Source organism: Thamnophis elegans, chromosome 5 (assembly GCF_009769535.1).
Source record: "Thamnophis elegans isolate rThaEle1 chromosome 5, rThaEle1.pri, whole genome shotgun sequence".
Classification (NCBI taxonomy): Eukaryota; Metazoa; Chordata; class Lepidosauria; order Squamata; family Colubridae; genus Thamnophis; species Thamnophis elegans.
In genome coordinates this window covers 16684896-16712852 of record NC_045545.1, presented here as the reverse complement: position 1 = coordinate 16712852, position 27957 = coordinate 16684896, and the positions used below count along the sequence as shown (strand labels likewise).

Below are 27957 nucleotides of genomic sequence, written 5' to 3'. Positions count from 1 at the left end.
GGTTGCAGCTCAGTTCCTAACAGGCCATGGAATGGTGCCAGTCAATGGCTTGGCAGTTGGGGATGCCTGCTTTAAGCCACTTATAAAATGCAAACTGATTTTAGAACTGATCTTTTTCCAATTTTTAACTAAATGTTTTGTTTTGAATTCTTTCTAAAACTGACTTTGTTCTTAGGTGGTTAAACTGAAGCAAATAGAACACACGTTGAATGAAAAAAGAATATTACAAGCAGTGAACTTTCCTTTTCTTGTAAGACTGGAGTATTCTTTTAAGGTAATAATTGGATTAGAAAGTAACACTATTTAATTTTTTCTAGCATAATTTGTCTTGTAGTGCCCGATGGGTGCCGCCTTTTTTATAGAAGTTTATTTCCCAAATAAGACTAGTCCAAAGATGATTGAAGATCCTCACTTCTTAAAATTACATGTTAGATGCTTCATTAATTTAATATGATTGCAAGTTTTACGGATTGAACAAGTCAGTTTAATAAAATAAAGAAACTCCTTCTTTGGTCATATTCATACATCATTATTTAAATAAAAACCATGGGCTTTGTAAACCAGAATGTGGAAAAGTAATGTGCTGTTACATCTAGCTAGCTAGCTAGCTGACCCAATCTGATATTATCAGTTAAGTGCTCCTGACAAACTAGTTGCTATAAATTAATGTCATTCATTAATTTAATATTTGTTTAAAATCAATTTTTCTTTAGATATTTTTAAATTGGGTTAAAGATTAAATATAGTTTGAAATTGTCTTGTTTCAAGTAGTAAGATGACAACAGGTGTTAATAGAGCTAGTTATTAGAGCTAGTTTGGTGAAGTGGTTAAGGCACCAGGCTAGAAACCAGGAGATGTGAATTCTAGTTCTGCTTAGCCATGAAAGCCAACTGCATGACCTTGAGCCAGCCACACACACAGCCCAATTCACCTCAAAGGGTCATTTGGGTGAAATAAGAAGAAGAGGCTGTTTTGGATATGTTCACTGCCTTGTGATATTGGTAAAAATAATGAAGGCAAGATAGAAATAAATAGAAATAGAAAATATAAGTGGCCCTGACAGTGGTATAAGAAGCAAGGAGAATATAACTCCATGGCTTATTTAAAAGAAATCTGTTAATCCACCATGGATTTTGCTGTGGCATAGGCGATAACGTTGAATGAAATCTATTAGCAATTGACTTAGTTTTTTTTTAAAAATGGAACATTTTTCATTGCATACAGTTATATAGCAAATAATGGCATCAGGAAAAAAAAGAATTCTCCAGCCATATGTTTAAATGTAACTGTATATACTGGTAAATTAAAATTACATACAGGTAATCCTCACTTAACAACAGTAGTTGGAACAAGAATTTCCATCGCTAAGCACTGTGGTCATAAAGCACAGCATCACATGATCACGATGCCAGCACTTCCAGCTGTCATCATTAAGTGAACCCTGTACTATTGTTAACCAGATGCCATGAGTTGCCATTTTTGAACACCTGCCAGCTTCTGCATTGAGTTTGTTTTTGGAAGCCAGCAGGGAACTTCCCAAATGGCAATCACACAACCAGAGGATGCTATGACATCGTAATTACAAGTCAGTTGCCAACAATCATAATCATGTGATCACAAGGGCATGTGACAGCCACAGTTATGAGGACCAGTTGCAAATAACACTCATTCAACACCATTCATACAGTTACTGAATGAGTTGTTACAAGCGAGGACTTTCTGTCTTATCAATAGTTGTGTACAAAACACCATATGATAATATAAAAAAGTCAATTAAGTTTTTATATATATAGTATTTTTCCTCAAAATCTAGAATATTTCTCATGCACACATACTACTGACATTATTGTTTCTTGTGTTCTTCTATTGAGAATAATGGCTGGTCAATTTTAATTCAGCCAGGTATTCTGTTTCATCCCTTTTGTCACCCTTAAATAAATAAACTTTTTGTTTGTTTGCCAGAAATATATTTGGATCTTTGAAAGTGTACCTACAATTTCAATTAATGATGCTTCTCTATATTTTAGGACAATTCCAATTTATATATGGTTATGGAATATGTTCCTGGAGGGGAAATGTTCTCACATTTAAGAAGAATTGGAAGGTTCAGGTAAGAATAAACAAGTTATTTGGGAAAATATATGCTGTAATTCCTAAGTGATTACTATGTAGGAAAAGATGTACTTCACTTAGCATAAACTTGAAAACTTTCTGAAATAGCTTTGAAAAGCAAGTTTTGATTTAGCATGTATACAATAGTTTTATATATTGAAATACATAGGATCTGATCCAGATAGTCTTCCCTTTACTGACCACTCATTCCACAACTGGTTGAAGTTATGATGTACTGAAAAAATAACTTTATGTCCAATTGACAACCGTTTATTAAATTGGCAGCTTCCCTCAGTTCTGTGATCAATACAATGGGTCTGGTCTGTTTTTATTACCTCTCCCCTCTTGCACAGTGGAGAGATTAGAGAAGAGATTAGAAGAAAGTAAGATGGCACACAATTAAGAGCACACAGAGAAAACAAAAGCAATGTGTTAGTCCTGGCAGCTGTTTGGGAAACAGCCATTGTAATCCCCATTGTGTCCCAGCTTATTTGCTTCTGATCCAAGGCTTCTTGTAGCACATTGCCCTATTGGGGGACAGATGGAAATCCCCCAAAACCAGGTGATGCTACCCAAAGAGAAAGGCAGCTCTGCAGATACTTAACAAATCTGGTTCCTTTGCAGTCCCTTCCTTTCAGTCAGTTAAACTTTTCTTCCTAGTTGAGCAGCAACCACAAGGAGACCTCATGCCAGTTAGCTTTCCTCTGCAGCTCCCATCAAAATGGAAAAGGTTGCCTGAGGTCCCAAACTGGCAACAATCTAAGGACAGTTGGCAAACAGCCTGCAGACATCTTCTCTTTGCAAGCATGCTGGGGCAGAGGCTTCAGTCATGGAACATCAAATGTGGCTGAGAAGGCGTCCCTTTGGGTCCTTTCAGATAGCAATAGCAATAGCAATAGCAGTGGACTTATATACCGCTTCATAGGCCTTTCAGGCCTCTCTAAGCGGTTTACAGAGAGTCAGCATATTGCCCCCAACAATCTGGGTCCTCATTTTACCCACCTCGGAAGGATGGAAGGCTGAGTCAACCCTGAGCCGGTGAGATTTGAACCGCTGACCTGCTGATCTAGCAGTAGCCTGCAGTGCTGCATTTAACCACTGCGCCACAGATCCAGGACCAGCCAGGAAGAGATGCACAGGAATTGATGGTGTCTTTCTAGGGATGCCTGTCCAAATACATCACCCCTGCCTGAATCTGCAAAGCAAGTTTCAGCCGTTCCAGATGAACCAGACAGGAAACAAAACTAGATTAATTGTATGTTATTTAAGGTTACATTAACAGAATCATCCAAGTTTGAAAGTACAAACTTTCATTGCTGCTTTTAATTGTTTGATTCATTAGGGTGGCCCCTTCCTAAGTTTTGTTTCTCTGACTAAACCATTGAGGGCTCCTGCCTCTCTTGCTTTATGGTTTCCTGGACAGCATCTATTCCCCACTAGCCCCAAGGTCACTGACACACTCCATTACAAAAAGATAGAGGAAATGCGCATCTACTTTCACTCCACCCTTGCGATGCCCAGGACACGTTGGTTCTTCCATGCCCTTCTACCCCCCCCCCCAACATGACTACCAGAGCCCCTCTTTCCAGAAAAAATGGTTCCCACCAAGACATTTCTGTAGACAATCTCTCCTAGCTAAACTCTCCTCCCTTGCAGAGCAGAGATTTGAGACGATGGGATTAGAAATTAGTATAGTAAACAGGCACAGTAAGGACGACTGTTTTCAGCTTTTGCTGTGATTACTCTCCTTTGATCACTTTCTCTCCAAATGCAAAAATTAATACATTTTTTATTAATTATCCAGCCTGGGGTGACCAATCCAAAGGGTGGGGGACTGGCTAGGAGGCAAAGAAAAGCAGAAGGTATGAAACTGATTACTCTTGTCAGTTTAGAGCTGGAAAACAAAATTATGGTCATATGATTTGCGACTTAGCAACTGCTTCACTTAGTGACTGAGTTGTCAATCCCAATTGTGGTTGCTAAATAAGGACAACCTGTATTATATATGTATTTTTGAATTCATTCTGCAGTCATAGTAGAACAGAACATACATTTTCTGATATATTTCTACCAGTTCATAGATTTTTGTATGAGTATCATCCACTGTAGTTGCAAGATAATGACGGTACTTCTGAGTAAAAGTACTAGTTTTAACAACTTAATATTTTCATTGATTACAGTGAACCACATGCACGATTTTATGCAGCTCAGATAGTACTAACATTTGAGTACCTCCATTCATTAGACCTCATCTACAGAGATCTAAAACCTGAAAATCTTTTAATTGATCAACAAGGATATATTCAGGTATGATACAAAGATTTATAGATATGAATATTTTGTTATCTATAGCAAGATGTTGTAAGTACTTAAAGAGTATTTTGTAAGGTATTTTGTAAGAGTATTTTGAAATCAGTTTTTTAAAAATCAGTTTAATCAATTAAAATATATATTGGAGAAAACAGGAGAAAATAAATGCTGAATTTGATCCAAATTGGTTTATGTTAAGAATGGGGCAATACTTTCAGTTTTATTCTTTCAGCATTCAAGTGATGCAGGAGGCACAACAACTTATATAATTGAAAACCTTCAGTTTATGTTTGTCGCTACTGTTATTTAGCGCTAGGGGAAAATGGGTGTGTCAATCACCTTTTTCACCTTTTCATAGTACCCCTACCCCGCAAAAAATATCCAGCCAAATATTTTGGGATTCCAAAACTGATTCCCCAGCCCTGGAAAAACTTTCTGCTTTTTAAAATCAAAAGCTTAATGATGTTATAGACATTATGTGGTGTTGAATATAGCATATCTGAGAATTATACTTTTGGGTTATTTACTTCTTTTTAATGCTTCTAAGAATTAATTGGTTATCTATCATGCCTTGTTTGATTAAAAAGATACACCTAAAACTACTATTCTTTTGTTTCCATTATGACATACAAAAAAACCCCTGTTTCTGTGATTAGATACCTCTTGATGCCTATGTATATTATTATCATTAATTTGGTTTTATTTTAATTTTTAATAAATCTTGAGAAATATAATTCTTTCTGTTTTCCTAGGTCACAGATTTCGGGTTTGCAAAAAGAGTAAAAGGAAGAACCTGGACGTTATGTGGAACTCCAGAATATTTGGCACCTGAAATAATTCTTAGCAAGGTATTTGAAAATATTTGGCAGATTCATTAAGCATTGATGAAAGGAAAATACTGTTCTGAATATGCTTAGGAAAAAGTTTCATTTGAAATTTTAAATAAACTCTTGTATGGCTTAGGTAATAATTATGAAATATTGTCATGATATTTTTTCAAGTAGACTCTAATAATTTAGTCAAATTCTTCAAGCCAAAATATTGCTTGGTATTCTATAACATGCCATCTTAAAGTATTAACACATTTAATTTCAGGAAATGGTAGAGTCTTTACTTGAGATGATTTTAGCAGTATATAATAAAGTGCTTTTATGAGTCTTTGAAGCATGAGGGTCGATTTCTATATAGGTAGTTCTTGACTTACACTTCACCAGTGAAACTGCAAAATTTACATGTAAGTAAACTAGCGGTATAGTTTAGAAACACAAAAGTTACTGTAGAAACAACTTTTGATTTTCTTTGCTGTTTTGAAGTTTCTTCCATTTGCTTTTTGTAATATAATTGTGAAATAGATGTGTGTGTGTGTGTATGTATATATGTGTGTGTGTATGCATGCATACACACACACACACACACACACACATATATATATATATATATGTATGTATGTATGTATGTATGTATATATATGTTTTCTGAGGTTTTCGCGGGTGTTAGGGTGTTAGTAGGTCTCTAGTTATTCGGGTTTTCTCCCACATAAAATTGGAGGTGTCTTGGCGACGTTTCGACAAAGTCTCATTCGTCATCTTCAGGCTTGGTGCTTCCAGGAGCAATGTGAGATCTCGGCTGTTTCTTCCTTTTAACTGCCAGTGGGGTTGCATGGGATTTCATATATTCCTTGATTTTTTTCATAGGTCGTAGTCAGATGGTGGGTTTCCTCCCCGTAGAGGTTCAATATTTGTTTTCATATCAAGGAGTATATGAAATCCCATGCACCACCTGCACCACCACATACATCGGACAAACCAACAGAAGAATAAGTGCACGTATTGAAGAACACAAAAATGCAATCAGAAAAGAGGAACCAACTTCTTCCCTGGTCCAACACTTTAAAGCCACAGGACATAAAATTGATTTTAAAAAGACCAGACCTATCGCCAAGGCTGAACATTTTAACAACAGAATAATCAGAGAAGCCATTGAGATAGAAAAACGCCCACACAGCATGAACAGGCGGGACGATACCGCCCTCCTGCCAGCCATTTGGAAGCCTGCCCTTATTGATAAACGAATCCCTAACATGATGAATGACACCAGGCCCACACTCACAAGAGCCACACAGGATATCACCACCAAACATCCACAAAGAAAGCAGACAAAAACCCCACACTGATGAGGAGGCACGACCAAGGACCAGAAGCCAGACTGCAAATGCACCATTAGCCTCTTTAAACCCCTCCTATCCTTACATGAAACACAAAACCCCAACCAATCAGAACACACCTCCACCCAATCAGAACACAGCCAAGCTCCCACCCAATCAGTTCAAACCCCCACTGGCAGTTAAAAGGAAGAAACAGCCGAGATCGCACATTGCTCCTGGAAGCACCAAGCCTGAAGATGACGAATGAGACTTTGTCGAAACGTCGCCAAGACACCTCCAATTTTACGCGGGAGAAAACCCGAATAACTATATATATATATATAATATTATGAGAATAAAACTTTAAAATTATGTGTATGCTATCTAAATATGAAGCATTTATATTCTTATATATGTGTGTATAATTATTTAATGCTAAAAGTTAGATGAGGTATTATCATTAGACCTAATTACAATATTTTTCATCAGGGCTACAATAAAGCAGTGGATTGGTGGGCCTTAGGAGTGTTAATTTATGAAATGGCAGCTGGATATCCTCCATTCTTTGCAGATCAACCAATCCAGATTTATGAAAAAATTGTTTCTGGAAAGGTAAGCATTTTCATGAGAATAGCACACACAACATTAATGCTACCCTATTTATATAATTTTTAATAAGAACAAAATTGGACATTTTCCCTCTCTTAAAATTCAGTTATCCTTTAATTTGTCCCTTAATTCAAATTGTCCTTCATTAACTGACTTTGCTTAATTGTTGACTATCCATGTATTTTAGCACTTTTTGAATCATCTTTAAATAGCTCTAATGAGTAGGATTTAAAACAACCAGGAATGATTGTCAATTAAATTGTTACATTCAGTCACCTGAAAGCAAGTGGCTGGAAGAATTTTTTGATTTCATCCTTTCTGTGTCACTGGTTATGTCTTTGCTCTGTATAGATATATGTGTCTCCTTGTCTTGCTCTCTGTTTAAAAGAAACAGAATGTGTGTTTATCTGTAAAGGTGTCAAGAATAGAAGGAAATGAAAATATGCAAGTTTAAGATTGTCCTAGTCTAGCTCACATAATTTTGTTGTTTAAACAATTTAGTCATGTCCGAAACTTGGCGAGTTGATAGACAAGGGCTGTCCATGCACAGCTTCTCCTAATTGTTGGATGTTCAATTTGGTATTAGATTTGATGTTCTCAAGCCAGTGTGTTCTTTCCTTGACCTTTCTTACTCCACTATCCATTCCTAGCATCATTGCCTTCTCCAATGAATTTTCAAGCATGACATGGCCAAAGTAAACCAGACATAGTCTTATGATTTTAGCTTCTAGTAATGTGTCTGTTAGCTCACGAAATGCTACACAGTAATTTAAAATGGGGCCACTCTATAAATAGTTCACAGATTTAGCAAAAAAATGTAATTGAAGTGAAAATACCAGATAAGGAAATAGATGACACAAAGTATGTTAATATTATATTCCAAGATTTAGTCAGAAATAATCTCTAGTGAAAATAATTTTAAGATTATATTCATATTCAGATACATTATTTAAAGGTAAAGAAAAGGCAGGCACTAAAAACTATTCGTTTACATGTATTCATTTGGAAATGACTTGGAAGTCGGAACAAAGCTTCAGGGACTATAGATTATCCTCTTCACTATATGAATTTGACATGTAAAGCACTATTTCTCAACTTTGGCAACTTTTAAGATATGTGGACATCAATTACCCAACCAGTAATGGTGGCTAGGGAATTCTGGGAGGTAAAGTCCACACATCTTAAAATTGCTAAGATTGAGAAAGGCTGATGTAGAGAGTGCAGAATTACAATTACTGGCCACATTTACAGTATTCATGTGACTACGGATTTGTCCAAAGTTCCTACATTTTCAGTGAAAGATAAAGAAGAGATTATGTTCATTGTGGTGGTAAACAATATCATTACCCATGTTATTTTAAATTCTTGGGTAAAGTATGGGAAGATGCCACAGTAAGCTGAAAAAAAGATAATATTAGAATATTAGATATAATATAATATAATAACTAAAATATATTAGAATAATTTATATAATCTGGATCAGAAATCTGTTTGCCATAGATAGGAGTTGAAGAAGAAAATGACAGTTGGTCTTACCTGAACTATTATTTTAAGAGGTGTTTGCAGGATGGACCAGTAATAGTATTATCACAGCCAATTGGTCTCGAGACTGGATTGAAGCTGAAGCCACGCCTCTGGGCTCCTCTCCTCTGACTCCAGTTTCAATGCAGTATGTGCTCCCGAGATCCTGAAAACAAGTCACAAAGGAGACACCTCCACCCCCCAATACTGTCTATCTAACCTAGGGTGGGAACTGGCCCATCCTGCAAACACCTCTTAAAATAACAGTTCAGGTAAGACCAACTGTCATTTTCCAGAGTGGGTTTGCAGGATGGTCCAGTAATGGGACATACCCCTGTTTCCGTCCCATAGGGTAGGCCCTCACTGATCCGACAGGACCTGTTGCAGGACCCTGCGGCCGAACGCCGCGTCAGAGGATGCAAAAACATCCAGTCTGCAGTGTCGGATAAAGGGCAATGGGGAGGCCCATGTACCTGCCCTGCAGATGTCTTCTATAGGAGCCTGGGAGACCCAGGCCGCCGAGGTGGCTGCGCTCCTGGTGGAGTGTGCCGTGATTCCGGCCGGAACCGGCAAGTTCTCCTGTGCGCTGCTTGGAGAGTCCAAGCATCGGTTAACACAGTCTATCTGCCCTTGGACTGAGTGAGTTTTTTCTTTGACCACGCCTCCCTTTGCCTCCTTAATTTCAGTTTAAAAATTCAGTCTGCCCATTAGGACTATTCTGGGGAGCTCTTTAGTCCTAGAGTAGATAGACTGGACTCCCCAGTCTATCACCTCAATATCATATATACATCTGCAATTCTGAAGAAAAGAACTTCAATATCAAGTTTATTGTTAGCTGAGAGGATTTTCCAGGCCGTTTCAGTCCTGCTGGTCGCAAGCGGGTCTGAGCACATTTGCTTGGCTGGCGGCGAGCAAGGGGGAGGCGGGAGGCTTCCCAATAGAGAACTCCCCCAACCGCTGTGTCACAGAGGTCGCACGGGCGCCAGGGCGACATCGGTGGTGCTCCTTCTCTGCCCGGCAACAGTGGTGGCCATCTTTAGGCTCTTACGCGCACTTTCTGGCTCCTTATCTGGCGTTTGGCGGCTATAGGCTGCATGCGCAGCAGTCGCCATTTTGTTTTGCCTCTGGCAGCAAAGAAATCCTTGTGGAGCCCGCCTAAAGCCAGGAACAAAGAAATAATCCCCTCAGCCACAGATTGCTGCCAGGAAGCGCGGGTTCTAGTCCAGGGCGCCGGCTAGTCCTGCCTTCCAACCCTCACCACTCGGGAGTCCCCAGGGCAGCCGGAGGAAGGGATCTGTCCTTCGGGCGGCCCCCTCTTCACAGAGAATCTGCAGGCGCGCTGTTGGTTAGCGCCTGGTGCCCGCCTATTGTTCGTTCCAGCCCAAACATCCAGAAGCCATAATCTATCAAGGGCCTACAGGGCAGCATGGCTGACAGAAATTCGGAGGCGCAGGAGGTGCAGGCAGGGCCCTCCAACAAACGCAGTAGGCTGGATCCTCCACCCAAAGGGGGAAAGGGCACCACCAGGAAGTCCTCCCTGGGTCCCTCAGGGACCATTGACAAGACCAAAGGGGGTTCACAGAAACTCTTGCCAAGTATTCCTATCTCCAGATCGGCTGGTGAATCTCAGGAACCACGCGCCTTCCCAGCCACTTCTGCCGCTCCTGGGGCTTCCGCAGCCTTCGCGCTCTTCTGTGCCCTCTTTTAATCCCACTGCAGCGAAGCGCACTCTGTACTAAGCTTCTGGGCTGTCGGGCTGGAAACCAGAGCCCCTTAGCCCCCACCAGCTCCAATCTGCCCTCTCAAAGCTCCACGTAGTCACCAGCCAAAATGGCCACCAGGACAGCGACCCAGCCACCGGAGCCTCCAAGCCTTGAGATTTAACCCTCGAATAGCTGGAAAAAACCACAGCTATCGGCAGGGACTTACTGGGAGGTGAAGGGTTTCCTTGTGAGAAGGAAGCAAGCTGAGTCGAGGATGGTCCAGAAAAGGTAAATCAGATCAGGAGTCAATAAATTTCAACCTCTCTTTGGCCAGACTGGATTGAAACTGGAGTCAGAGGAGAGAAGCCCAGAGGCGTGGCTTCAGCTTCAACCCAGTCTCGAGGCCAATTGGCTGTGATAATACCATTACTGGACCATCCTGCAAATCCACTCTGGAAAATTATATATTTATACATACAGACACATCATTGTCCAAACTATGATGTGTTTTTGCTTTGGAGTATCTACGGATTCAGTGAAAGAATACAGCAGAGTATTTGACTTTTTAAATGTTATATTTTTTCTATTCTAAAATAATTTGAGATGATAATTATTTTTCACTGTTTATTTAATGAAGCAAAATATGGGTGATATATAAAATAGGTGTGCTGCACATGTGACCCTTGCTGGAAAAAAATAATTCCCTTTTCAGTCATATAGATGATATCATGATGAATAATTTACCATCTTTTTTGTGAAGGAGTACGTATTAGATTTGACCAAGCTCAAAACCAGATTCAGTGGCTTAAGAAAAATATGTGACCCAGGAAGCAAAATGAGATTCCCTCTGAAATGTCCAGATCATAAAGCTACATAAAAACAGATAGTCTGATCACACACACACACACACACACACACAGACCCACACCAGAGAGCACAGAGAGAGAGAGAGGCAGAGAGAGAGAGCGCACATTAGTATGCTTTTGATTTTTCCATAAATGGAAAAAGCCAGGGCAGGAAGAGGGAGAGCGATGAAGTGACACTAGCAGTCTGCTGATCCTTGAATTTGCTGCCTTTCCAGTCATATAATGTTAGGGAAGGAACATTGTGTCTCATATTTTGATGCACCTGCTTTTTGCTGTTGGATAGTTTGGACAAGGACAATACAATATTTTCAAATTATGAGGAAGAAGAACTTCTGACTCACACAAAAGTGACTGTAGTAGTACTTCTATGCTATTCCTTAAATTAACCTGCTTTTCTTTCCCCTGGGAGCTTAGAAAACAAAATAAAGCAAAAAAAGAATCATATTAACTTCAGTGGCTAGATTTGCTTAAAACAGTAGCACCTTTTTTCTGAATCACATTGTATGTATGGTATAGTCATGCATTTATTTGCAACACTCCTCCACTTCTGTGTGGGACAGAGGACTTCATGGAAGTACTGCTTCATGGGGCTTTTGATTGATTTGAACATAAAACAAACATTTGAAAAGATGCAGTATGTCAGTGAGAGTGTGATTGTTTGTGGCTTGTCTATGTTCTTGATTTCTGACATTTCCTTCCTTTTCCCCTCTGATGTTCAAAATTTTCTCCAGTTTCTAAAAACTAACTTTCACTTATTGTAATTGATTTGTCTTGTGTTTCTTTCAGAATACAGTTGTATTACCTATACCATTTCACCACCAGCACCCTAGATTAGGTTTCATTTGGAATTAAGTTCTGTCTTAATTTTCCTAATAATTATTTGTTGGTGTTAGGAATAGATTATAATTATGTATGTAGTGTTCTCTTTAACTACATTCCTTTTGTGACTATGAGTTCCTAATGTGTTTATATTGTGTATAAACATTATGTGACACAAAAAGGAACTCCTGTGAGTGATTTAACTTTACGGTGAATAAAAGGGACTAAGGTATAGCATGATTCTTTACATGAAATCATGCTGAGGGCAAAGCACATAGTAAATGATGTAAAGATAACTATTATTTCATATTAGCAGTCACTCCGGGTTTCTTCTGACAAAAAAAAAATAGAATATTTACAAGCAAAAAAAAAAAAAAAAATCCAAGTGGAATAATTCTTCCTCCAGAATCCCCCACAAAATAGGGCTTATTGGAGGGGGGAGCAGTAACAAAACTAAATATCTGGGAAAATAAAATATCAATCTATTAAAGTTCTTTCGCTGCCCCCCCCCCCCTTTTCACCAAATCAGCTTTGATAGAACATTACACAAATATCTGTCTCTGGAATAGTAGAACTCTAAAAAAACCCACTCTGTCCTATCTGGTGCTCAGAAATTGTCCATGCAACAATTGGAAAGCTTAGGGAATCCATGTACAGATAATCCTCGAGTTATGACCCCAGTTGAGCCCAAAATTTATGTTGTTAAGTGAAACATTTGTTAAGTCAGTTTTGCTCCATTTTATGATTCTTCTTGCTACAGATAAGTGAATCATTGCATTTGTGAAGTTATTAACGTGGTTGCTAAGTGAATCTGGATTCCTCATTGACTTTACTTATCAGAAAGTCGCAAAAGCTGATCACATGACCCCAGGACACTGCAACCATCATAAATATGAACCAGTTGCCAAACATCCTCCGGGATTGGGCGCCCTATAAATCTATTAAATAAATAAATAAATCTGAATTTTGATCATGTGATCATGTGAAAAATGGTCATAGGTCACTTTTTTTCAATGTTGTAAATTCAATTGGTCACTAAATGAACTGTTGTAACTCGAGAATTACACAAAATCTTTGAAAGAAAACATGAATCTGTTTTAATTTTGATAGCCTTTATCTCTATGAATGGAAATATTCAGTAGTATAAAACTATCCAATTTTGGCATTCGGCTTTACACCATACATCCATAATTCATCTGTCATCTTTTTCAAAGAACAGCATATATATTGCTACAGTAAATGTATTGGATATATTTTGTAGGTACGTTTCCCATCGCATTTCAGTTCAGATCTTAAGGATCTATTAAGAAATTTACTTCAGGTAGATTTGACCAAGCGGTATGGAAATCTCAAGAATGGAGTAAATGACATTAAAAACCACAAATGGTTTGCCACTACAGATTGGATTGCCATTTACCAGAGAAAGGTAAGTTTGTGTTTCTTTAAAAGGAATTTAGTGACAGAAAATGAATATTTCCCTGTCCTTTCTTATTTAAAGTTGCTATATCTGCTTTTACCTTAAAACACAGGATATTTCCGATGTATTTTGGGCCTTAGAATCATAAGATTAGAATCAGCAAGTTCCTGAATCAATCGATCTTTAATATTCAAAAACAGAAGAGTTTCATTCCTTCCTCGCTTAATTGGAAAAATCGCCACCTGCTTCTTGATATCAAATGATTCAGTACAGCTATATTCTCCTTTTATTGGCTTCTGTGAAATACTGTTCCATGTATACAGATACTGGCTATTCTTCTTCACCTAAGTAACAGAGAGACCAAGATGATTCCTAATCTAACTGTCACCAAAGCAACAGTGAAATATTTTTTTAAAAAAGTTTTTTTATTTTTTCATTTCCATAACAAATAACCACATGTATACTATTACATAACCAACATTATATTATATTGTTAAATGTTTACATTGATTCATCTTACCATCAACCCCCAAAAACGATTATTGGCTCTTCTGCTGTCCATACACTGTATTTATACCCTATCCATCACTTTCTTCTCCCTCTCCTCTTTTTCCCTATCTCCTTTCTCCCCTCTGTCATCCTTCTCTTCTCTACTTTCCCCTCCTCTCTCCTTCTCCTATCTCCCCTTTCCACTCCTTCTTTCTCTCCTCCTCTTCTCCCTCCCTGCCCTCTCTCCTATCCCTCTCTTCTTCCCTATTTCTCTCCTCTACTTCGCCCTCTTCATCTCATTTACTTGGTGTATTTCAGCCTCTGAGCGAGCTCCATTTTATCTTGATGGTATTTATACTTCCATTTCAATATACATCTTTCATTTTAACATATATTCTCCTCCTTTTTTGAAAAAAAAGTACACATATATAGTAATCATATTTTTAAACACGCGCACACATACACCAGCCTATTTTTGGCCGAGATGTAGACCTGGTTACGATTCCCAGCTATTTTCATCATTATATTTGTATAGTTATACATCATTACATGCCCAAAATTTGTAGTTCTGTCTTTATAATCTCAATAATTTTCCATTATAAGTATATTTCATGTTCCCCCCTCTATTTTTCCATATCTTGTCTTAGCTTACCCTTAATTGTCTTTAAATAACAATCCTTACTGTTCAATTTTCATTACAATTCCATTAATCTACTATGTAGAATAACAAGCGGTACATACTTCACTTTGGTCATCATCTTAAGAGTTCTATATGTGTCCATATTTCATATATTTTAACCTATACTTAATTGTCCTTCCATTGTCATATTCAATCAATTAACAATTCAGTTTAATTATCATGTATAAAAGTGAATCACATAACTCTTACTTTGTAGTCTCCACATAACAGTTTCATATTTGTCCATATTCCATATATTTTAACCTTTATTTAATTATCTTTCCATTATCATATTCAATCAGTTAGCAATTCAGTTATCATATATAGGAGTAAACCACATATTTCAGCTTTATATTTCCCATATAACAATTTGTAATTATCTGTTTTTTTCCTAGTAAGTAGTTTGTCCCACTTTTCTATTCCTCTCTTCTCTTTTTCTTTGTTTTGACATGTCCACACTCTTCAATTTTCCCCAAGCCACTGTCAAACCCAGTGAAATCTTTTGTATTTCCCTTTGTTGGGGCATAATCCCTCCCTCTTCAGTTTTCCCTATGCCACTGTCAAACTCGGTGAGATCTTTTGTCTGCTTTTTATTCTTTTCGTTGGGACACATCCCCCCTTTTCAATTTTCCCTATGCCACTGTCAAACCCAATGAAGTTTTTTGTCTGTTTTTTATTTTCTACCGTTTCTACCACTTCATTATCCTCCCCTTCTTCTTTTAACTTCCTCAATATCTAACTTCAAAATTCTATTTAGACTTGATTTAAATGATTTATGCATATTTTTAATAATTTCATGTAGTTCTTCAAATTCCCACTTTTCCATAATGTCCAGTCCCAAAATTACAGTTAGTTATGCAATTCTTATGTCAGAGTTCTGGTCCACTTTAAATTTAGCTAATTCAGCTAATGTGGAGAGGAAGAGGAGAGGGAGCCATCTTGATCCTTTTGTTCTCCCTCCAGCAAAAAACTTCGTATTTTCCCAGCTTTTGATTTTTTTTTCCCCTTGTTACTTTCTACCTCTTGTTGGTTAGAGTTGCTTAAAATATATTAATTAGAACAAACTTGAACACAGCAAATCTCCTTGGTATGTTTCTCTTTGCCTTCTGCTTTTTCCAAATTCTGATTTATGACAATTGGTTAATTAAAACTTCCTGCTCAAGGTTTCACATTTCATTCGTTGCACAGACAAGATTAGTTTATAAGTGAGAAAATAGTGCTTTTTTCTTGATTTCCGCCCCCCTTGTTACATTCCAACTCTCATTAATTAGAGTTGCTTAAGATATGTTAGTTAGAAGAAACTCGAATGAAGCAAATCTCCTTGGTATGTTTTTAGCTTCCATTTCACCCTCCTAATCTCTTTTAAAGACACACTCTTTTCAAATCCAAATCCAAAGCTTGTGTTTGCATGGGTTTGTCACTTCTCTGCTTTCTCCTTTCTGTCTCCAAGTTGTTTAAAGCAAGTAGTTCTTTTTGGGCTTGTGATTTAACCCTCCATTTTCCTCCTCCTTTCTTTCTGCCAAAATCTGTCCATCAATATTATTTATATTCTTCTTTGACTTTTCGAAATTCTGATTTATGTCTGTTGGTTAATTAAATCTTCTTACCAGGCTTTTCATCCCATTTCCTACACGCTCCTGCTCAGATGCTTTGGCCAGAAGCTAGCTTCTTGTGCAGCCATGTTGCCATGCTGCCTCTCCTGACGCCAATTCAGAGGGCAAATCTCCAACCTACAAGGGACCTGTTGCATTCCCTCTGAGTCTGATGAGATACTGCACCTTCTTCACCCCCATCCCACATGGAGGTTCTGATCCAAAAGGATCTTGGCATTGGTTTGTCAGACAGAGTTCATGTGAGGCTCTTCAGAGCCCACACCTCGCCCCATCATCTGTCTTGCTGAGGAACTTCCGATCAAATCCTAGCAATAGTGAAATATTTACTAGTATTTTCTGTGAGAAAAATTATCATTCTTTCTCTAAAATATTTTGGGAATCTTTAACTTTCTTAACTTACAATTCTTCTTAAATTTATCTTAAGAAATTATATTTCTTGATCTTTTGTACAGTAAGCATTTCTAGTAGTCATATGATCGTTTCAAAGTTCATAGGCTTGCTGTTTTACAAAAACGTTATTTAAAAGCCAAATCTGAAACATAATAATTTATAAAAAGAAGCTAGTTACAGAGCTATGCAGTGTGACAGTACAGCATAGCTGTAATAAATAATGTATTAATTATTTCAAGACAGGCTACAATTAACACTTGGGGTTTTATTTTATTTTGAAGGGAAAATTCTTAAATATAACTTTCATCAAAGAATGGAAACATTGTTCTCTCTATTCAGAAATGTGTTTATGCCTATAACCTTCAAATAAATGCAATTTTTTAAAAAAATGAATTGGCATTACCTTTGAAAACCCAATGTCAAAATATGGTTTATACAATTGGCTTTTTCATTTTTTGGAAATGTACTATAAGAGAATTTGACTATATAGCTACACCTTTACTTTTTTCTTCTTTTTTAGTTACAGGGCAGTCCTAGACTTTGAATGAGGCATAGAGAGCCATAATCCCCAAATAAGCAGGATTAGAACGAACAAAATTTCATTGACTTTGAATTTAGTTCAGTAACAATATACTCAGTTACAATATTTGGCAACTTTGGTGAACTCCTAGAGTCAACAATTGGGCATACCTATAGTAAACCATAGGTTGCATGGAGGGCAAAACCATATATGGCAACATTTAAATTAGCTTCTCTTCTTTATCTTATTATCAGGATCCATTTTGTGCAGATGCAAGTTTGATGAGTTGGTCTTTACGTCTGTGAGGTTTTATATTTCTGTAATAATCCTGTGCATTCATAAAAAGACCTAGTTTCTAGTAGTAATTTACTCACATGAGTAAACTAAATGTGTTCAGCTTTTTTAAATTAATGCCTGGAATATATAGAAAAATCCCCCCCCCCCAAAAAAAAAACAGTCTTTGCTGCAGATCTTATTAGAATCTGCTTTTTTGGCCATTTTAGACTCACAAAAATCACTTTTTGTGTATAACACAGCTGTAAATAACGTGTAAGAATGCAGCGTATCAACAGTACAACCAATAAACAATGATTGATTATAACAGATCATATGACTTGAGTATTTGTGGAGATGCTACAAATTATTTTTCGACTGATCCAAGAAATTCTGCATTCTTTATCCTTCTTGGCCATGTATATCTGTTTCGTTTGCTTCTTGAATTTTCAAGACTTCATGCAATGTTCAACTATTCCACCTTTTCAGTGTATTCCACTGTCCTTTAATGCCCACCCTGTTTCTTCTATATATGCATTCTTGAAGGATTGGGGAGGGATGTGTCTGATAAATGTCACTTTAGTTCTTTCAGTCTTTTGGACCTTGTTTTTTTTTTCTAGTTTTCTGTACTACATTTTGCCTCGATTTTGCTACATTAATTTTGTTATTTTGGCAGTTTCCTGATATGTGTAGCTCCTTATTCACACAGTGGGTGACACAATGTATTTCTATTTGTTCTTTGCGGTATTTTCATTCTATCAAATAGTCCTTGTAATGATTCTTTTTGAAGGCTTTGTTTATTTTGTTTTAGTTCCCACAGTCTTAGTGTTTAATTTAATTAGTAATTAACAACTTTTTATGCTTTTTTTATTATACAGGTAGAAGCTCCATTCATACCAAAATGTCGAGGCCCAGGAGATACCAGCAACTTTGATGATTATGAAGAAGAAGATATCCGTGTTTCTCTAACAGAGAAATGTGCAAAAGAATTTGCTGATTTTTAGTACTTGTTGGAGGATAAGAGGACATCAGGGCTCATATTGGGGTCTTTGCACTCTGTTAACTCATGAAGTGGAGCTGAGACCATCATATGTCAAAACAATTACCTAGTTACTTCATTCCACAAAGCTGACTGAGGTCTTTATTGCCATCTTCCATGTGTGCAGGTTGCACCAACCCTTATAACTAGGCACAATTAAGCAAGCACGGTTTGTGCTGTTACACAGAATATAGACCACTTTTCCTATTTACCTTTTGGTTTCTATTGTTTCCTTTGTTTTCTGTGTATTGTTAATTTCTCCTCTTTTCTCTGACCCACTTTTTAAAAATGAAGTAGCCTTTTTCTCAAGAATGCTCCATTTTATTTTGAATAATGTATGTGTATGAATGAAACTGAAGGTGTTCGGGCTAAATACAAGTTAGACTGAAGTGGGAGATAAATGTTGCTTCTAGTTTGTGCTGGCCAATCCTTCTGTGTCCATCTTTGTGCGTGAGGCTACAGTTCATAGGGGTTCATTTTAGTGGTTTTTTTTCTCTTTGTTTACTTTGGTAACACAATCTAAACTTAGCCAACTTCAATAGCATTTTGAAAGTAATATTTATCACCATATGAGCAAATGTTAATTGACTTAAGGATCTCTTCCTGGAGACTGACCAAACCTATTTTCAAAATTGGAAAAATTGTGTAGGGTACAGTAGCTAGCCCTGTGCCTTGGTTTTTTACATTGCTGGCAGTTCTTCTCCCTGCCTCATAGTTTGTGTTATTTTCCTAGACAGTTAATATGCTAAAGCATACTGTGTCATAAGTAGCACAGTCTCAGTGAGCAGGAACAATTCTATCCAGTCTGGGCTTTGGACCATATTTAATCATGTTTAGTAACTTGCATCTAAAGAATTGACTATTTAAATAGGTTTTAAACACCTGAAAGCCTGGAACTTGTAAAAGATTTGGTCAGTATTGTTAAGAGACTAGGAGTGATTTTTAGTAATGTCAGTGGGGCTCCTGAAGTATTTCACATTTCAACCCTTTTTTTATTGAAGGGGGGGAAGCATCTTTTTTATCTCTTTAGCTATGAGAATAAATGGTTTAGCAAATTGAAAATTTAGTATTAAAATATTGATAAGTTGCTAGATAAACCTGGTATTTCTGTTAGCTGTGAAAAATAAAAGAAACAAATGCCAAGTTTTTATTCTGGTATACTATATTAGTAAATTCAAGGATGGAATGCTGCTCCAATCATGGTTTCTATCAGCAGCACTTCATTCATATAGAAAAGAGACAACGTTTGAAACTGCCACCATCTGTGATGTCTTCATTTCTAACATATTTTCTTTTGGTGAAATGAAATTTATGGTTGCACAAAGAATTGATTGGGTTGAATTAAGTTTCATATAATCTCATCTACTGACCTGTATGGATATTGCTGCCATGTGCTTGCTTCCAGCACTTTTTCAGACTTCTGTTTCAGTGTTTAATGATCAGTAGCTCAGCATATGTCCTTGTGCTTTTAAATTTATCCATGCAGTTTTTAGTTAGGCACTTACTTTCTGATTTATCCCAAGAGGGCCTATCTTAAGATGGCACATCAGTACACTTAGACTCATGTTTTATGTTCAATTTACACGTCTACAAGAATGAAGGGTTATTCTATCCAATTGATCTAAATTGCTAGGTAATCAATGGGTTTGCTACTATGCCAATACCTATAAGATAATTGGCATTATTTCCTTTTAATCTCTGTGACACTCCTTTAATGAAAACCTCTGTAGACATTTTTCACTCTAGAATAAGATGAATCATACAATCTTCTGCACATCTTTAAGTTGTCAGGCAGTTTTGCTAATCATTGTTAGTTGTTTGCCATCTTTGTCCACTACTGTCTGTCTATGTGCAAGACAAGCATATGAAAATCTGCAGTAGCAAATTTTATGTAATATATTGTCACATTAATAAATTAAATAATTATTTGTATGAAAAAGGTTAGTTTTTTTTTTGTATTTCATCTAGACAGAGGACATGCTGTTGTATGCTAGCTGTATCCAATAAATTCATTAATTTGTTCATGGATTTTAATAAATGCTGCAGATCGTTTTTTTCTTTAAAAAAAAAAATCTGGTATGAATTTTAGCCAGTAGTTTAATTGGGTAATTTTTAAGTATATGTAAATATGAGGCTTCATTCTGGATGTCCATGGAATGGATTCTAGCATGCCTAAGTTTTCAACTTTAGATGGACAATTTTGAAACACCTTTTTCATTCTTTTGATTTATGCTTGTTTAAATATTTTACGTTGTCAGAAATAAACAGTAAACATAAATCATAATAAGGGAGTAATAGATTGAATAGAAAGGGGTTGGGCAAAATATAAGGAAGTTGCTATTCACAGTGCATGAAAACACATTTTCCAGCATGCTGTCTTCCAGATATGTCAACAATCACTCCCTGCCAGCACTGGACATGCTGAAAAAATAAGGGGATTTCTGTCCAACACATCTGGAGGGCAGCAAGAAGACTGTGTTGAAGTACACATTTAGCATTGTGCTAAATGTTTCTTATCATTTTAAATATACAAAAGCCACAAGAAGATAAAGATGCCTCTGTCTAATTTCAAAAACAAAAAAACCTTTTCCATCATATGAAATACTGTATATTTGACAGTAGAGACTTGTTAATTTTACACAATTTGAGGAATTAAGTGTTGGACTGTATGGTATCTTTTAACTGTACTGTAGCTGTATGTAACTCTCATTTTCAACATAAAAAAAATGTATCTCATTAAGTAAATTGCTTCTCTTTTTTTGTCAGCTGCATTAAAACCCTTATTTTTAAAATCCTTTAAGTATTTACTGATTTTTTTGAAAATAATTAGTTTGTTACAATAGTGTGCAATACAGTAAAAGTTTATATACAGAACTACAAATTAAATTATGTACAACACTGCATAAAGACTTTGCTGCTTTTTTATGAGATACTATATCTCATTGTGCATTCTCCTTTGCCATGGCAGTCAACCGTATTGTTTTCTGTAAAATTGAGTTTTATTTTGTGTTATACACTGCAGGTGACATATAATGTTAGGCCTAATTTCTATCTAGATAATCTCTTAACATTCGTAAGAACTGTGCCCATTAGTATAGGATTCCTTTTTAAAGGAAAGATATACATGTTGGTTTGTAACAGCATTTCTCAACCTTAGCAACTCTAGGAAGTCCACACATCTTAGAATTGCCAAGGTTGAAAAACACTGGTTTGTAATCTTCCAAATTGGTACTGGACGTGTATAAGCTTGTAAGTGGGTGTATATATAAAATTAAAAATGCAAAAAAAACATGGCATTAAAATTGTCTTCTGCATAATTCATACATCTTCCAAAAGCAGAAATATGTTACCAAAAGGAGAAAGATGGTACAAACTGATTAACCATGTTCTATGACTACCAAGATGGTCTATAGTTCATCTCTGAGACCATAAGGAATCTATCATACTTGCCATTTAATTGAGGTGTTTTTTTATGAGTGGGGGGAGGACTGTTTCTGGATATTTCTCAAATTGGATTCAAGCTATTTTTATCAGCATAATTCCAACTTCTCTTGCTCTTCCTGCCATGTTCTTTTTTCCTTGCATGTATATTTTCTCTTAGAAGGTAAGGAAGTTTTCCTTTATCAGATACCAGAGCTAGTTTTCCTGGCATCCTACTAAGCTTATTCAACTCCTGCATATTCACACATATTAATTAATATTAATACAATTCCAGAAAGTTTGTTTTTTTAATGATTTTTTTTATCTTTCACGAACGTTGTAGTTGGTATCAAAAGGCCAATCAACAAAGAGTATTTGTATTCTATGAAACACAAAACACTCTGCATACTTATCAGATCCTCCACTTCTATCTGCAGGGAGATGTTCTGGATTGTGATTGCACAATGCAGATTATGTCACATATTTATTAGTATCTGATCTGAGTATGCATTTCAGGAATCCCAATGTTTATGTTATGACATCACAACACGTATTTCATCCTTGTGTCATCTTGCTTTGCAGCCAAAATTTACGCCCACTTTATTTTGAGATAAAATAACACTAGAAACATACTTGTTGACAACATTATTTTAAGATAGTCCTAGAGTTGGATGAAAAGCCCCAACAGGGAAGTTAGTACTTTCTTGAGAATATAAAAAAAGCTTACAAAAACAACTTGGGTCAAACTTTTCCCCAAGTAGTAGCTGTCTGAAAAATCTGACAAGATTGGAATTCCACAATCTTCCAGAGTCGGATGAGAATTAATCAGCAGTTAAGGTCAAAATGGTTTGGTGTTGCCTTGGCTTTTCCTTTTGGTCTAAGGCCTTTTCAAGAAGTGCTTGCAAACCATATGACAAGGCATCAGAATGTATGTCTGACCTTGCTGCTAGCAGCTTAGACTTGATAAAGAATAAAATGAGATTTGGAACAAAACAATTGGCGTTTAAGGAGCATGGTGAGGTACCCAGGCTAGAACAATCATTGGAAAGAGACTGGAGAGTAAACTATGGAGAAAAGAAATACCATAGCTGCAAAGGAGCACTGGATTTCTGCTTCTGTTGGAATGCTGATAACTGACGGTACTGCCAATACATGCTTGTCTGCTTTTAAGCAACCTTCACAGGCATAGTCCCGTTTCATTTTAGCTTGCTTAGATAGATTACGTTTTGACAAAGACATGAGTACCAATCTTAAGCAGAATCTCTTTCAGAACATCTCGGATTTTTAGAACATATTAGGGCCTATATCTCAATGAGACCAGTTAACAAAATATATCACATTTTTCTTATCTTAATAATCTTAGGAAGTGTCATCCTAACATAATCACAAGATACAGATTGTGTAATACGTAGAAACATTAAAGTTCTCTCTGCTTGTATATGTTTATAGGGATATAATCTATTGCTATTGTGCCTAATCTAAATTACAGAAATGTTAGAATGGCTTTATGGATATGCAAAGCAACCCTGTATGTGTTTGCATAACAGCAGGTCCTGAATTTAGTGGACCTTGTACAGTGTAGTTACAACCTTTGAATTACACTGCCTCTCTGAGATGCCATGTATATCTATTGTTATCTTTTAGGGGACATTTTCAGCAGCAACGTCTCATCGTTTAGATCTCTTGTTTCTTCCTACTTCTTGTCAACATTTTTATAGATAGGTAGGTAGAGATTTTAATTATTTATTTTACAGATTTGGAAGAAAAGAACCAAACAAGCTGGACCACTGTTTTGTCCTAACTGCACAGCTTTGGAAAAGGGATGGTGCCTTGAAATGAAGGTTAACTATGATTTTTCCTTAACTATAATTCAGGAGTGATAATAAAACACACATTTAAAAATACAAACCTGTCAGGAACAATATAAAACTTAGGGAAGTCCCCATATTTGACAGGAGTGTCCATTCAAATAATAAAGGTTTAATACATCTTGTTAAGTTCTGGCAAGAAGGCCCAGTGTTAATTTCCTCAGGGATCGTTGTTTTGTCAAACTGGTGTAGGGTGGGGTTGGCAGAAGAGCCTCGAGGTATTCAGATTGGAATTAGGGGAAAACCAGGTTCAATCCCATCTCACACAATGCTCAAGAAGGCTGGCTTGAGTCATCTCCCAGGGTTGCTATGCAATAAAAATGAGTGATGTATGTACAAAGAAATCCACGACAGCCATAAACAGTAGTAGTAGTAGATCTCTGGATGAATACTGATTTGTATTTCAAGGAGAACTTGAATCCCACACACATTGTCATAGCAACAGTCAAGCTATTTATCCCACTCCCACCACCACCCCAACTTAATATCACCAGAAGGACTAAAATAAAGAAAGAGAAACAGAGTGAATAGATTAGTATGTGAAAGAAGTGAGAGTCCTTTCCCCTCAGAAAACAGGAGTTGTAATCTTCACTAATCAGTAGCATCCACAGGGGAAGTAAAAAAAAGTCAAGATGACGGAAGTATCCTACACCTCACCTATGTGTAGCGAGTTTACATGCTTTATAAAGAGACCGGGCTTTAGTGGCATAGTCATGACTACCATCTTGAGTTTTCTGGGCCTCCTGCAGATGTCACCATTGCTAATTATAGAAAACTAAATTTAGATCTTGAATAAATAGTTAAACATAAACTGCAAGTATTACACTTAACAACAAAAAAGCCTTTTTGTATTCTAGGAAGTTATGAACGAAGACTGTAATAAGAAATGAAACAAACACTGTTGGAATAAAAGTAATGCCAGGTACCATCTAGCAATAAATAATTTTTATAAGAGCTTAGATGTGAGCGGAGCAATTTCTAAAACACATACATTTAATTTTTGCTCATAATGAAATTCTAAACAAAAGTTCTATTGTAAATTGTAACCAGAACACCTCCACAACGGATAGTGTTCAATGTCTACTTATACATATTTAGTAAAGAGGTGCTAACTTTTGCTTTCCCTGGAGAATTTGGACTATTTGCTATGTAAGGCTACTCTTATTTAGGAGTAATATGCAGAGGATAAGAGCACTTAAACTCTGATTATTCCACGTGAAAGCTTTTTTGTTCCACAAAGAAATATAATTGAAAAGAAATAAAGAATAAAATGAGTATTTATTTAAAAATCAAATATTTATTTAAAAGTTTTGTTTCTAGATATGTGAAGTAGGATTTGGATGAAGTCAGCCCTCTGCAATATTTGGGAGGGAACTCATGTGAATTTAGTACAAAGTAGCTTAATGTAGGGTTGGTAAAACTGTGTTCTGCTAAATGTTGGGGTTCTTCAATAACTTTTTTTTCATATAAAGTTTTATTTTTGCCTTTCAAGTACATTCACAAATATACATTCTTGTAAATACCATTAACATTTATCTATTAACTATTAACATTTATCATTATCTTCTTACCAATATAGAAAACACAGTTGGAGTCACTTTCTTGCCTCCCCCCCCCTCCCTGTACCTCCATCTTCTTTTGCAACAACCCTACTCCTTCCTTCTTCTCAACCGCCCTTCTCTACTTTCTTCTTTCCTCCTCTACTTCCTCTTTTCTTCTTCCCCTCTCTTTCCCCCACTCCTCCTCTCTTCTCCTTCTTACCCTCTCTCTTACTCTTACTTCCTCTCCATTACTTCCTCTGTTTTGCCCTTTCTGGTTCTTCAAGAACTTGATGAGATTCCATAAGAGACATTTTTTAAAAAAATAGCAATTTTTCTAATGTAGAATGGAAAGGGTGGAGCTCATCAGTTAACATTCAGAAGCTTCAAATTCTCAGGTAGCATTTGTACTCATGAAGACTCACTACTTTGCCTCTTGATTTGGGTCCTTTAAAAAACAACAACGATTCCATGGCCTGAAAATCATGTGTTTACAGTTCTTGTTATTACTAGTTGGACATCTAATGAATGGAAGAAATTCAGGTCTGTAGTTCCACCTTGTGGTTGTTGTACAATATTAGCATTATGATGGTTCTGCTCTAAAGTTTGTGTTAGGAATCCTTTTATATTACTTCATTACGCCTATGTTTGAAAAACACAGTTATTCAACGCCCGTGTCAATATCTTACTTCCAATTATCTTCTTTCTTTTGTTCACATCAAATGTTAAAGGACTGTTTTAAAAACATTCTTTAAAAAAATCTTCCACGTTAGCTTTTTGAAAAATAGGAAACTGGGGAAGTCATATTATCATTGTAAGGGGGAAAACTTGCAAGTCTTAATCAGAAGCATTTAAGTTCTTTATGTAGGCTAGATATTCATATCCTGGGCAAGGAGAAAACTTATACTTGATATCAAAGACCTATAAACACCTAGCAAATCCAAGTCATAGGATTTGCTAGATTTTTTTTTTTTTGCTTAGTTTCATAATTTCCACTGTAATAAGCACAGTTTAGACAAAACCATCCATATGAAAGATAAGACTTTCTTTCAAATCTCACTTGTATATTTTTGGACTTTATATCTTCCAGCCGTCAATCTTAAGATTCCCTGTATAGATAAAGAAATCAGAACAATTCAATAGTTCCACAGCTGTAGTTTAATAACATATGTCACAGTGTTTCTATATAATTGGTTCTACTTCCCAATTCCCAATTCCTTAAAAATAGTTTGAAGATCATTAATAATTGTTTTTCGATCTGCAAATCTCAAAGCACGGAGAACAAGATGCCAGGAATATTTATTCACTGTTCTACATCAAATTTAAAGGATTTCTACTCTACCTTATCTATGAATGTTATCAGTAAAAGTGAGATTATTTCCAAACCACACTATTCTTGTTCCCAAATGCCTACATAATACCTCAAAATCAGCTTATGATCCTATCTACTTTGACTGACTTTAAAATGCTGAGAATATGCAGAGATCCTGAAACAGTTGGTGACTTCCACCTAACAGAAGAAAGAAAAGAACACCCAGGGCCGGATTTAGATGAAAAGAGGCCCTAGGCTATTCCACTTATGAGGCCCTTTCACCTCCCATTTTTAAGTTTGTAAATTACATGAGAGACAATAAAATACATCATTACTGTTATATATATCGATATATATCAATATATATAGCTGGCCTCCCGACGGAGGGCGGCTCTTCTCTGCGGCAAAGGCAGCGAGGCCAGCCGCCTCCCCTGCTGCGCTCAGGTGCCCGGCTCGGCCCCCTTGCCCTCACCTGCCTGGCCGCTGGTGGGCTCCGCGTCGACGGGGTGGCTACTGGGAGCGGCCGTGCCTCTCGCTCGACTGCCAGTGCTGGGAACGTGGGCGGGCTCCCCAACTGCCGCGGCGCTGGAATGATCTTAACCAATACATTTTTATGTTTGTTTATTAGTCATATGTGTAGAATTTCTCCTTATTTTCGGTTCAGTGTTTTAGTGTTCACTGTTTTTAGAATAGTGTAATTTTAATTTTGCTAACAATTTGAATGTAGGCCCCTCTTGATCTTGAGGCCCTAGGCTGAAGCCTAGTTAGCCTATAGGAAAATCTGGCCCTGAGAACACCATTCAACCAGGGCCTCATCTGCTGAACAATTATCATTTTAGCAATCTGCATCACTGATTGGCTGTGGTGGCATCAGTGTCTCAGATAGAAGGTCCATACAGAGAGTGGTAAGGACAGCTGAGATGATTATAGGAAGCTCGCTTCCTGTTGTTCAGGATACTGCCTATAAGCGCTATGTGCGTAGAGCTCAAAGGATTGTTAGAGACCCCACACAACCACTTCAAAGTCTGTTTCTGTTGCTCCCCCTGGGGGAAGTTGTCGAAGTATTTCTAACAGGACTAACAGCGTCTGTAACAGCTTTGTTCCATATCCCATCCGTCTGGTAAACTCGTTCATTTTTCTCGCCATGTACATGTATAAATCCGAACTAGATTGTGTTGTTTCTCTGTGTCATATAATATATATGGGTGTGTGGGTATATGCATAATTATGTATGTGTGTATGTATTTATGTATGTATCTATGCATGTATGTATTTTATTTATTTATTTAGTCATGTTAGATGGTTCCGCCCCAGGT

At 36.8% G+C, this 27957-nt stretch overlaps 1 protein-coding gene across 2 annotated transcripts in view; it reads left to right on the top strand.

Annotated features, from left to right (window-relative positions):
* PRKACB (protein kinase cAMP-activated catalytic subunit beta) overlaps positions 1-21303 on the top strand; it is an 81604-nt gene extending 60301 nt beyond the window's left edge. For both annotated transcript variants that reach the window (XM_032217859.1, XM_032217858.1), the window contains exons 4-10: positions 176-274; positions 2028-2110; positions 4293-4419; positions 5175-5270; positions 7055-7177; positions 13345-13509; positions 18343-21303. In XM_032217859.1, the coding sequence (XP_032073750.1) occupies positions 176-274; positions 2028-2110; positions 4293-4419; positions 5175-5270; positions 7055-7177; positions 13345-13509; positions 18343-18468 (819 nt within the window). In that variant the 3' untranslated portion in view covers positions 18469-21303. The remainder of the gene's footprint in view (positions 1-175; positions 275-2027; positions 2111-4292; positions 4420-5174; positions 5271-7054; positions 7178-13344; positions 13510-18342) is intronic.
* The last annotated feature ends 6654 nt before the right edge of the window (positions 21304-27957 follow it).